Source organism: Dermacentor silvarum, chromosome 4 (genome assembly GCF_013339745.2).
Source record: "Dermacentor silvarum isolate Dsil-2018 chromosome 4, BIME_Dsil_1.4, whole genome shotgun sequence".
Classification (NCBI taxonomy): Eukaryota; Metazoa; Arthropoda; class Arachnida; order Ixodida; family Ixodidae; genus Dermacentor; species Dermacentor silvarum.
The window spans coordinates 104,286,035-104,299,242 of NC_051157.2; the positions used below are offsets into that span (position 1 = coordinate 104,286,035).

The 13,208-nt window shown below is 46.1% G+C and overlaps 1 protein-coding gene across 6 annotated transcripts in view; it reads right to left on the reverse strand.

Moving 5' to 3' along the window:
- The window catches only part of LOC119450459 (sulfotransferase 1C2), a 233,226-nt gene that overhangs the window by 87,727 nt on the left and 132,291 nt on the right, over positions 1 to 13,208 (reverse strand). For 4 of the 6 annotated variants that reach the window (XM_049665891.1, XM_049665889.1, XM_049665890.1 and 1 more), the window contains exons 3-5: positions 12,026 to 12,067; positions 9,430 to 9,834; positions 7,632 to 7,808 (exon numbers count right to left, since the gene is read on the reverse strand). In XM_049665891.1, the coding sequence (XP_049521848.1) occupies positions 7,632 to 7,808; positions 9,430 to 9,803 (551 nt within the window). In that variant the 5' untranslated portion in view covers positions 9,804 to 9,834; positions 12,026 to 12,067. The remainder of the gene's footprint in view (positions 1 to 7,631; positions 7,809 to 9,429; positions 9,835 to 12,025; positions 12,068 to 13,208) is intronic. The other 2 variants (XM_049665892.1, XM_049665888.1) reach the window with 2 other exon arrangements.

Sequence of the window (13,208 nt, forward strand, 5' to 3'; positions counted from 1 at the left end):
CTTTCTTGGGACCCATCAGTGCCGACGAATTCGCCGAACAACAGCGAGCCGACCCGGAACTAAGGAACCTTGTAGACTACCTGGAAGGCAAGACCGTCACTGTGCCGAAGGTGTTCAGGCGAGGATTGGCGTCGTTTTTCTTGCAAAACGACATTCTCCTAAAGAAGAACTTCTCGCCTCTCCGAGCCAACTACCTCCTCGTGGTACCCTCAGCATTGCGTCCAGAGGTTCTGCAAGCTCTCCATGACGACCCAACAGCTGGACACCTCGGTTTTTCCCGCACGCTCGCGAGGATACAAGAAAAATACTACTGGCCTCGCCTCTCTGCCGACGTCGCCCATTACGTAAGGACATGCCGAGACTGTCAGCGACGCTAAACACTGCCGACAAGGCCAGCCGGACTTCTACAGCCGATCGAGCCACCTCGCCGACCGTTCCAGCAGATTGGGATGGACTTACTGGGGCCTTTTCCGACGTCGACGTCCGGGAATAAATGGATCGTCGTAGCTACGGACTACCTCACCCGCTACGCCGAAACAAAAGCCTTGCCCAAAGGCAGTGCTGCCGAGGTAGCCCGATTCTTCGTTGAGAACATCCTCCTGCGTCACGGTGCCCCAGAAGTCCTCATCACCGACAGATGTACTGCCTTTACGGCAGAACTAACTCAAGCCATCCTGCGATACAGCCACACAAGCCATCGCCGTACCACCGCCTACCACCCGCAGACGAATGGTCTCACCGAGCGCCTAAATAAGACCATCGCCGACATGCTGGCAATGTACGTCGACGTCGAACACAAGACGTGGGATGCCATCCTTCCGTACGTGACCTTCGCATACAACACGGCCGTGCAAGAAACGACGCACATGGCGCCGTTCAACCTGGTCTACGGAAGGAACCCGGCAACGACGCTTGACGCCATGCTACCGGACGTCTCGACGTTGCCACCTATTTGCAGCGTGCCGAAGAAGGTCGACAGCTCGCCCGACTGCGCATCAAGAACCAGCAGAGGACCGACAGCCGACACTACAACCTTCGACGACGCTACGTCGAGTACCAGCCCGGTGACCGTGTTTGGGTCTGGACTCCGATACGCCGACGAGGACTTAGCGAGAAGCTGTTACGTCGCTATTTCGGACCATATAAGATCACCCGACGTATTGGCGCACTGGACTATGAGGTCGTGCCAGACGGCATTTCGCAATCACAGCGGCGCCGGGCACGACCTGAAGTCATCCACGTGGTGCGTCTTAAGCCTTTCTACGCCCGCTGACAAACTTAGGTACTTTGTTACTTTGTTATTGTTTTTTTTGTTATTTTGTTTATTACGCATGGTTTTGTTTTCGCTTTCGTGTTTGTTTTGTAGCATCGGGACGATGCTTTTTAAGGGGAGGGTATTGACACGTACACATGTTTATCTTTCACCGGTGGCCGCTTTCAACATTGGCTGACAAATGTTAAACGTTATCGCTCGGCGCAGGACGCGCCTGCATTGGAAGCTTCTCGGACGTTATCAATGCTTCTATCCGTCGTCTGTGGTCACCGACGCCCATGTAATCTGATTGTATGAGCGACGCGAATTGTCTAGAACTTTCTGGAAGACACGCGGGCATCAGGGATTAATCTGGAACCTTCGATGACTCAGGTATAAAAGCCGACGCGTTTCGCCGCTGATCAGATTTCGACGATCGCCGACTGTGTTCGCCGCTATCGTTGTGCTTCAAGTGTAACTTGCTTTTGTGGGCACAGGTTCGCCCAATAAAGAATCAGTTTCGTCATTCACAGTTTTACGACTGTTTGCTTCATCGTCACTACTACGTGACAATATTATTGGCCTTAGTGAGGTGAGAAGAACTGGTGAGACTTATACAGTGCTGACTAAAGGCCACGTCGTACGTCTGCTACAAAGGTCTTCCAGATAGGAGAGAATTCGGAGTAGGATTTCTAGTCCATAAGGACATAGCGGGCAACATTGATGAATTCTACAGCAATAATGAGAGGGTAGCAGTCGTCCTAATAAAGCTGAATAGGAGGTATAGAATGAAGGTTGTACAAGCCTACGGCCCAAACACCAGGTACGATGATGAAGAAATAGAACAGTTTTAGGAAGATGTTGAATAAGCAATGAGGAAGGTACAAACTCAGTATACTGTAGTCATGGGCGACTTCAATGCAAAAGTGTGGAAAAAGCAGGCTGGCGAACAAGCAATTGGCAACTACGGCATCAATTCTAGGAACACTAGAGGATAGATGTTGGTAGAATGCGCGGAAAGAAATAGGCTCCGAATAATGAATAGTTTCTTCGGGAAGCGCAGTATAACAGAGAGTGGACCTGGAAAAGCCCGAATAGAAAAACAAGGAATGAAATAGATTTCATACTCCCTGCCGATCCCAGCTTAGTGCAGGATGTAAAGTGTTAGGTAGGGTAAAGTGCAGTGACCATAGGTTAGTGAGGTCTAGGATTTCTCTCAATTTGAAGAAAAAATTATAGCGTTTTACGTGCCAAAACCACGATCCGATTATGAGGCACGCCGTAGTGGGGGACTCCGGAAAATTTCGACCACCTGGGGTTCTTTAACATGCACCTGTACACGGGTGTCTCGCATTTCGCCCCCATCGAAATGCGGCCGCCGTGGCCGGGACTCGATCCCGCGACCTCGTGCCAGCAGCCCAATAATATAGACACTAAGCAACCACGGCGGGTTCAATTTGAGGAGAGAAAGAATAAAGTTACTCGCAAACAAATACGCAGCTTTAGAACCGGAAGGTAAATACAACATAGGGGTAATGAATGAAACCGTTACTAGGGTGATCTCAGAAGCAGCAATTCAAGTGGGAGGTACAAGGTGCCAAGGCAACCAGTAGGTAAGCTCTCCCAAGTAACAAAGGACCTAATAAAGAAACGGCAAAACATGAAAGTGTCAAACTCGAGAGGCCCGATAGAATTTCATGAGCTGTCGAAAATGATCAACAAGAACAAAGTAAGGGATATCCGAAATTATAACGTGGAAAAGATTAAAGAAGCAGTAAAATATGGACGCAGCATGAAATCAGTGAGAAGAAAACTAGGCATAGAACAAGGCAAAATGTATGCACTGAAAGATAAGCAAGGTAATATCATTAGCAATTTCGATGATATATAGTAAAAGCAGCGGAAGAATTCTATACTGACCTGTACCCCAGAGCAGCCAAGCTACTTTCATTCAAAGTAGTCCTGAACAGGATACAGAGGCCCCTTCTATAACTAGCGATGAAGTTAGAAGGGCCTTGAAAGGCATGACCAGGGGAAGAGCTGCTGGAGAAGATGAAATAACAGTAGATTTAATCAAGGATGGAGGAGATGTCATACTTGAAATGCTTGCAGCCCTTTATACGCAATGCCTCATGACTTCAAGTGTACCAGCAAGCTGGAAGAACGCCAACATTATACTTATCCATAAGAAAGAAGACGTTAAAGAATTGAAGAATTAGAGACCCATTAGCTTGAGCTTGTTTTCAGTATTGTATAAAATATTCACCAAGGTAATTTCAAATAAAATCAGGGTAACTGTTAACTTCAGCCAACCAAGAGAACAGGCTGGCTTCAGGAAGGGATATTCTACGAAGGATCATATCCATGTCATCAACCAGGTAATAGAGAAATCTGCGGACTACAATTAACCTCTCTACATGGCTTTCATAGATTATGAAAAAGCATTTGATTCAGTAGAGATGCCAGCAGTCATAAACCAATGAGTACAGGATGCATACGTGGATATATTGGCAAATATCTACAAGGATTGCACAGCAACCTTGGTTCTCCACAATAAAAGTGGAAAGTTAACTATAAAGAAAGGGGTCAGGCAAGGAGACACAATCTCTCCACTGCTATTCACTGCATGCTTAGAAGTGTTAACGCTATTAGACTGGGAAGGCTTAGGAGTGAAACTCCACAGCGAATATCTCAGCAACCTTCGGTTTGCACATGACCTTGTCCTATTCAGAGCCAATGCGGACAAATTACAGCAAATAATTGACGACCTTGACCGAGGAAGTGTAAGAGTGGGGTTGAAGATGAATATGTACGTAGAAGACAAATATAATGTTCAATAGCCTGGCAAGGGAACAAGAATTCATGATCTCCAGTGAGCCTCTAGAGTCTGTAAAGGAGTACGTTTATCTAGGTCAATTACTCACAGGGGACCCTGATCATGAGAAAGAAATTTACCCAAGAATAAAATTGGGTTGGAGTGCACACGGAAGGCATTGCCAAATCCTGACTGCATGGGAGCTTACCACTGTCGTTGAAAAGAAAAGTGTACAATCATTGCATTCTACCGGTGCTAACTTATGGGGCAGAAACTTGGAGGTTAACAAAGAAGCTCGAGAAGAAGTTAAGGACCGCACAAAGAGCGATAGCAAAAAATCTTAGGAGTAACGTTAAGAGACAGGAAGATAGCGGTGTTGATCAGAGAACAAACGGGGATAGACGATATTCTAGTTGACATTAAGCGGAAGAAATGGAGCTGGGCAGGCCATGTAATGCGTAGGATGGATAACCGGTGGATAATTAGGGTTACAGAATCGATACCAAGAGAAGGGAAGCGCAGTTGAGGACGGCAGAAAACCAGGTGGGATGATGAAGTTAGGAAATTCGCAGGCCTAAGTTGGAATACGCTAGCGCAAGAAAGGGGTAATTGGAGATCGCAGGGAGAGGCCTTCGTCCTGCAGTGGACATAAATATAGGCTGATGATGATGATGATGATGAAACCACCCAGAGGTCGAAATTTAGTTGTGGTGTTGCAGTTGTGCACGAGTCTACAACGAACACGTAGCCTCGAGATTTTTGTGCACGCGTTTGATGATCGAAAAATGGCCATTGCTCTTTCGCTCTTTCCTTCGCTACTCTCCTCGTCGGCTGGTCTGCCCTCCTCGCCGAGTGCTTCTCCAAATCTCACGTGACATACGTCATCGCCAACGCACTTCTCAAAACACTGCCTACTTCCGGTTAAGGCACGTCCACTGTTCTCAGTGCATTCAATAAAACTGGTTTCTTTGGTGGAGTTGCCATACGCGTGTCATTTACTACGGCGTACCGCAAGGTATGATTCTGGGAGCCATCTTATTTCTACTTGACGTAAATGACTTCAATAACATTCAGTTACCACAGCACGACATTCTATATGCAGAAGACACAAACGTATTTTTTCACAGGGGAAACAGTCGTAGCTTGGAAAGAGAACGCAACGCCTGGCTCGTGCAACTACCAACACAGATAAACCCGAACGAGAGCACTTGAATGTTCGTAAAACAAAGTATATTATTTTAAAAGGGAAGATAAAAAAACTTGTCTTTCAACCTACGATATAATGACAGCGCTATAAAGTGCATGTCATCGGAGACATTTCTTAGGGTTGTTTTTTATGAGAATGTTATAGGGAATACACAAGTGGTGAACCTACGTTCATCCATATAAAATCTTCAGGTCTCTTGTACAAATATAAAGATTACCTGCCGCTACGGCTTCAAATCACGCGTTACTTTCCGCTTATACAGTCCTGTTTGCAGTATTGCCTATTTTATGCATGTTCTGCTTCACAGCGTAACCTTCACATTGCAAGTGTCTAATGTTGGAAGAGGAGGGCTTGGATTCTGGCCTGAAAGAGGACGAGGAAGGTTTGGGAGTAACTTTCTCTGCCGCGCGTTGGCTCAGCCATTAAACAGCTATTTAAAAATACCTACGCTTCTTCGCGTAACATCGCGTAACGTTACACAGGCTGCAGAAACATGCAATTCGAAGTAATTTTTGGAGACGACGACCTGATCACGCTTTGTGTTATTTTATTAAAGCTTAAGTGTTCATCGGCATCAATCTTATAAAACTTAAACTTGCGTTAGCTATTCATAAATAGGTGTGCTCTGACCCTGCAGCATTTAACAATCGGTTTCTAAAACAAGACGTTTACCAACTTTAGAACTTCACATTTTATTACTCCTCATATTAGATCGCAGTATGGATCCCAGCTGACACAGTATGCCATCCTAGTGTTTCTGAGCAAGTTACCGATCCATTTTCACTTACCCCAGGATGTCCAAATGGCCCAAGTGGTGAAAACATTGCGAAAATGTAGTTACTCTTATGTATACAAATTTACAAATGTTTTGTGGTGTTACTTGGTATTAGGCTCACTTTTTCGTGCCTTTGCCTCTGTAATTACGCTCCTCTCCGCAAAAGCGTGTCTTTCTGCAAAGCTATGCCATTTCGATGTATGTCGCTGCTTATTGCTGGTGTATGTCGTTTTGAGCGTTTTTTTTTATCACATGAGTGTCGACAATGAATTAAAAAAAGAATAAATTGGCGTTATAGGTAATAGTTTTCCTACAGGTTTGCTCTAGTAGTTCGGGACGATCTTATTACTGGAATGTTATTCGCTTTTACCAAAAGATTATGGGACAAATGTCTCGAAAGTGGTGCTTGTCTTTAATGAATTGTTACATGTGATCTAAAGTAAATAAACAATAACTTATTTGTGCACCTTTTCAATAGCCTACCCCTGCCGAAACCACGCAAAATCCCATGCAAATAATGTCCATCTACTTCAGAAATCCACCCTAAGGCCGGAAGAACACGCTACCATTCACTAGAGAAACAAGAAAAAAAAAACAATTTGAAAAAAAAAGCAGGTGGTCATAGCAGCACAATAAGGGTTCAATCCAAGAAAGTGACAGCAGAACTCGACTTAGTGCAAATTTATTCTGGAGCTTGATGCTTGCGAATCAATGCAAGTGCTGCAATCACTCTGCACGCACATAGCGTGTGCGCAGCATCAGCTGTCTATGGCAAGTCGGCGTTCTTCCACAGAACATCAAGTAATTGTTTGAGTGGGACAGTCTTTGACGCCATTTTGGCCTTCATGCGTTCAATCTGAGATGCCGAGAAATAATTCTTCCAGTCTCCGACAACCGCTTTCCTGAGCATGTTTCTGCATCTGCCTTTTTCATCCGGCTCACACGGGCCGCTCAATTGCTTGTCGTTTGCTGACTTGGAATGGTTGCGGCCGCTGGGCATGTCTCGCTGTCTGGCCGCGTAGGCGTCGAGGAAGTACACTTTCATGACATCAGCGGAGATCGTCTAATAGAAGGGAAGTAATGAAAATGCATTTCATCTTATATATAAGCTTCACTTTCTCAAGACAGTTTGTGTGTTAGAATGTTTCGCGATATCAAGCGTTTATGCCTGATCTTACGCAGGATATTACAAACCTTCGACAAGAGCTGCAGGCCGTGCTTTTTATTCTGGCATAACGTAACAGTGATAAAACAATGCTGTGTTTACTCGACTCATCACACTTGCCTTGTTTCACGATGTCGACGTAATGTCGGAGCCTTAGAGACAAATACACGAACCATATGCAGAGAAGGCAAGTGCTGTGTCAGTGATTGCGATCTCTAATCAGTACGAATAATCGCGGTTTGTTGTTGCCTCGACGGAGGTGCTGCCTACCTGCAAGAATGCATCCAGCGTAGCCATCGTCCTTGCTCAGAGTCATTTCTAGCCTTTTGTCGAGAAAGGCCTGCAATCTTCAAGATGCTGGAGCGCGGATCTCGTATCATGTCCTCGTACGTGATGAAGAGAAAGTTGGCCTTTGACGTTTGAGCCAGCCAGGATGTCAAATGGTCGAAGTAGTCGTTCGGGTGAACATAGCCGTCGATGAACTGATCGAAGAAGTCGTCAAAGCTCATGTCGCTCAAATCCGATGAATTCCTTCGCATATGGTGGTAGTACGACACACAGGTGTCGTACGGGTTACGCAGCACGTAGATATATCTGAAAACAAAAGTCTGAAGGCTAGCTTTGCAGAGCACAGCAAGTTGGCAGTTGAATATCAGCGTGGGAGCTAACTGGTGTGAAATTTTTTAGAAGAAACAATTCCAGAATAGTGCGAAAGTAAGTGATAGCCTTCCTACGTGACCCTGCTGTCAATCTAAAATCCATCCCGTAATGATCGACAAACCTTGTGAGCACAATCTGACTAGAGAAGTCTCATTCGGTATAGAACCGGCGATAACGTTCAAGCAATTTTGATGAGGTAGGGACGTCTTGCGCTGAGAAATAATCCTACAAAAGGATAATACGGTGAAAACAGATATTACACCATCAGACGCGTGATGACTGGTGGCTCGCACCGTGCACACGGCGTATGCGGTACAAGCCTCACATTATCTCGGTGACGACACAGCGCGCGTTGCTTCTGATGCCTGCGTAAACCAATCAGTCGCCTTTCTAACTCCTCCCCCGCCCCTGCGCTTCCTGTTCCGCTCCGCCATTATCCTGTCCTTACTCTTGTTACGCTCGACACTTTCTACCTGACTAGTTTGCGTGAGATAATTGAGTTCACCCCTTATTTATTGCACACGATGGCTATCTAATTCCTGGTTTCGTAGTGACCAAAGAAGGGACGATGACAGAGCGAAGGAAAACAGGCAATTCGCGCATTCGCATTTGAATTACCCTTCGAATATTTAGTATGCTGCAATGTTTAACAACTCTGAACAAATAGAGCTATCAGAGCGATGTGCGAAGTATATCAACTGGTTTTGAAAGGGCAGAAAGCAGCAACTTGGTGGGACGGCACGAAAGCATATACACTTTTCCGTGGCATCTGGCCATCCATCGGAAGATTTAGAACGGGTTTAAGCGTCTCTAGATCCAGGCTTGTAAAGCAAAGCCGTTGTGCCAAAAAATGTTCAGTAGAGTTTCGTTTCTATTTAGTAACGTATGACATTGTACCATATTATTACACATGTCTATAAAATGTGCTGTATTACCCGCACATTGTTGATACTGCTCAGAGGAGCCGGAGCATGAATAGTATGTATTTACGTGCTGTATTTTATTGCTGACCCATTCGGCTCACGGCAATCGCGCACTTGATACATCACAGCTTACAGGTACAAATACGGGCGCTTTGGGTTCTCGGGCCGCAATGTTGTAGCCGCGCCTTTTCTGATGCCTTTCCTTTTCGCACTTCGTCAGTGCTCAGAGCTACGCCCCGCGCCCTTATTCAATAATTTATGTAAGTCTACCGCAAATGGTGGATAATAAGAGTGGCCTAGAATCGAGTGGAATGCAGCACTAAGTTATATTGGCTTTGGATATACTACTATTAGGTTCTTTTTGTGCCAGTTTTCATCGCGTTTTAGGCAATCATTTACACCATTGACTATGTAACACAAGGCTGCTTTTTACAATTTGCCCCCATGGCAAAAAGTTTTAAAATTAGAATCAGTTGGACGAGCACCGACGCATGTGCACGGAGCCTCCTGGACTTTATCCAAGTGGTCGCCATAGCCGCCATGCCTTAATCTCTCTTTCTATTTTTTTAGGGCTGCAGGCCCTTCCCATTTAAAGTAAACAACAGTATCTTATACGGTAGACACGTGTATACCTGGCCTTTTCCGAGAAGCGTACGTTCTCGAAGGGCAAGTGCGTCTTGATGACAGCGCCAGGTCTGCGCTGTGACTCGACATTCTCGGCACCGGCGATTTCGAGGAATGAAACCCTGGGCATGCAGGCCGCAGCGCTCTCCAGCGGCGTCTCGTCGTCTTTGTTTAGCAGGTGCCGCACCGTGAAGTGCAACCAAGTTGTGCCCGTCTTCGGGAAGCCCACGACGAACACGTCACCGGCCCGAGGCTCATACTGTATCGCTGATCGAATCCGAGACTCGTCGAACGTGTCGCCAAACAAGATGCCTTCGAAGTGGCGAAGCCTCCAAGCATTACCGCTCGTTTGCGTCGAGCAGCTCACATTGCTGGCGGCCATTGTTCTTCTCAGATGCAGTTGCGCAGGGTATCTGTGCGGAAAGTTCTCTTACATGAACATGTTACAGCGTCAAGCTCATTTTTAGCAGGTATATACGAATGCTCTTCCAAGTGTTCATATTGTTGCTGTCATTATAAACCTTAGTCAACTATCGACCCACATCACTAACCGTGGACCGAAAGAAAGCAAAAATAACAAGTTTGCAAGTCTTTTTTTTGCTCTTATTAGGTAATAGCTGGAACAATTTGAATCAAACTTGTGGCAGGAAAGGAAAGTCCACTTTCAGTGAGTGCTGGACCATGGTTAGGCCTGGAACGTTTTTTAAGACTGTCGAATACTTAAAATAATTTAAGCAAATTAAGTATGAAGATGCGATTGTATATCCGCAAAAAGAAAGAAAGAAATAATTCAAGAAGCTATAAATGGTCTATCGTTTAAAGCGCAGGTATGTTGCAGTTTGTAAAAAAAAATGTCGCAGTTTCGCCCGAAAGGCGAAGCATCAATTGCGATAGCAAATTAGTAGAGAGCTATTCGGAGTAGGGATAGTAGAGTAGCTTTATCGGCCGCATAAACTTGGACACATTCGCTTTCTAACTGAATTGACAAGCGTGGTGTCATCGCGCACAAGCAAACATGAATAGATCACACTGAATTACCGCAGACAACGACTGTCAAAACGCTGGCGCGGCCGCTGCAGCGGGCGAAGAATCGTGCGGTCTATCGCTTCAACGGAAACTGAGCGGCGGATGGACAGCGCATAAAGGTAAGAGCCGTGTGGAGACACGGCCGGGCTCGACTGGCGCGTGCACTCGCTTCTTAAGAAGCGAGCGAGCGCGCGCGCCAGTTGATCCTGGCCGTGGTGGAGATAAAGTAGTAGTAAGTGGTTCGTGAGGAAGGGAAAGGTTGACGCTATTTTCTGCAGCCCTTGAGGGAGCACGGCTCAGCGCCAAATGGAGATAAAGAGACGGTGCGGGCGACTGCGACCACAGCCAGTGCAAGCGTATTTGTTGGCAGAGTAGAAGCTGCTCCCCCCCGTCCCTCCCGCGTGGCCTCGCTGCTTTTTTTTGCTTTCGCGTGGGAGATTGCGTTGCCAGTTCTCCTTGCGCTGGGTTGCAAGATAAGCATTTGGTGCCGTAGCACAGCGTCGCCCCGCCTCCCTCTCCCCCCATACCCCCACGGCCTTATGGGCGGCAATCGCGTTTTCTTTCCGCCGTGCGTTGGCTCTCCGTGATAGCACGCGTCCCCCGCGCGCTTTTACTCGCGCATATGGCGCGCGGTGACTATTTTATCGCCCTTGGAATCTATACGGAACCTCACGGCGACGGCGACGGCAGAAATCGCGTTGAAGTGTCCATATAATTGCTATCGCAATAAAATGTGACATTCATCACGTAAGGTTTTCAAAGGTTCTTGCGCACTAAATGCCAGTACATTACAACCACTTTTGAAGCTCCGGAAACTACGGTTCGGTGGAATTCCCGTATGGTATCGCCTGGAGCTGTGACCTTGATCTGCCCTCAGATTTTCGGAGTTTTGTCAAGAGGCCTAAAGGAGAATTTTGCTGCCCTGTTTCGTTCTTCTTTCAGGATGTACAAACCCACTCACATCAGTTCACCGATTTCATAATGAGGTCATTTCAACACTGCAGCTGTACGTGAAGAAGGAAACGGAAGGATGACTTGAGCTCCGGTGATCGCAACGCTCAGGTTGCATAGACAGGGCACAACTAGTGGCACCTGAATCCATATAATTTTGCGGATAGCTAACTTTCATTTTATAATTGATAATATATTTCTCAAAATGAGATTGGCGCAGCATTGAATTCTTTGACGTGGGTTTTTACTTCTTCACCGGCAATCCGAAAAAAGAAAAATTGTGTAGCTTGCACTAGTAGCACAAGGTTACAGAAACAGGGGAGCTGATCGGCACCTAGCACTACCAAGTCATCCCCAGCATTTGCGGAATTTATTGATTATTGATTGATTATCGATTACCTATTGATCGGTTATCGATTGGATATCGCAAGATATTGGCCACGTATTTGGGCTAGGCTTAAACACCTTCGCTAGTTCAGAGGGGTATGTGCCATCGCGCTTAGACCCTTTCTGCATGACCGCCAGGATCGGCCTACACTTTCTGTTCGCTATGCACGAAGTAACGGTCGGCTTAAACAGCTCCGCTGTTACAAAGATATGAAAAGTGAAAATCAGACGTGAACTTACGAGAAGTGTACTATATTGAGGTGTCTCAAACGTTGTGAAAACCTGCGTAGGAAAGGACCGCTCGAATTTGTCTGCATTCGCTGGGCGGCTTCGCCAGACACTAAGCTGGCAGCGCAACGGACGATGCACTTTAGCGTAAACTGCTGACGGTTTCGCCCTGCAAGGCGATATGTCGATGTACATTTTTTAGCGGGGTTCGAACGCAGATAAACTAAACTGGTCGAAGACGCCGACGTGAAAGCCTGCAAAAGCTGTGAATGCTTTCCGCGTGTCTGCGGTAACCATAGCAAACGTTAGTTGACTTATATACCAAAGAAATTTTGGTGTTTGTATAAAACATGACCTGGTTAAATAAAACAGAGAAGGTAAAAAAAAAAAAAACTGTCAGCCCTTCCACTGGAGTGGAGATTGAAGTACAGCGAAGCTGTACTATGGTTGGAATTATGTATTTCCAATTATGACTATTAAGATGTGATGGTGTAATTCGTTGTTTGAACTAATAAATAATAAGAAATATATATGATCCGGAGGTTTTCATTTATTTAGTGACCACAGGGGTCAATGGCCTTGTGGTCGCTACGGTACAACCCCATAGGGTGTACGGCAATAGTTAACGATTAACCAGTGCGCCATCTGAAGCGGGCGTATAGTTTGAATTACTTCCCTTTAAATCGCTTCAGGCTTGCTTTCCTATTGCTTTCATATTACTGCTTGCAAGATACAATCCCAATTCAAGCTACAATTGTAATAATTCTGGAAGTCTTAGAGTCTTTACACAAAACCCTGACTTTGTGTTCTGCAGTATTGATCCATGCGCCGTATCCTAATCGGCCTCCGCATCCCTTTTGAGTAAAAACATTGAGTTAATAGGGTTGGCTTCACCCTGCCTAGGCGCCTGCCAAGAGCCCTTGGGCTCTGGCGGCGTCGTCGGCCCGCTGGTCTGCCCACAGTTTATCTTCTGGGGCTGAGCTGAGCAGCAAAACACACCAACGCCCGCAGAGGCTTTCGCTAGAGCTGTCTCGCCGTTGCTACTCGTCAGCCCTTGGCATTCCCACAGCTTGAGCCGCATGAGTTGCATTCGTTTGTCTTGTATATATCTGGATATAGTATAGTCCACAAAAACTCCACATTACTGGATTACAGTACGTCTTCTGTGGGCTCAACTTATTTGGATTCCTAATGG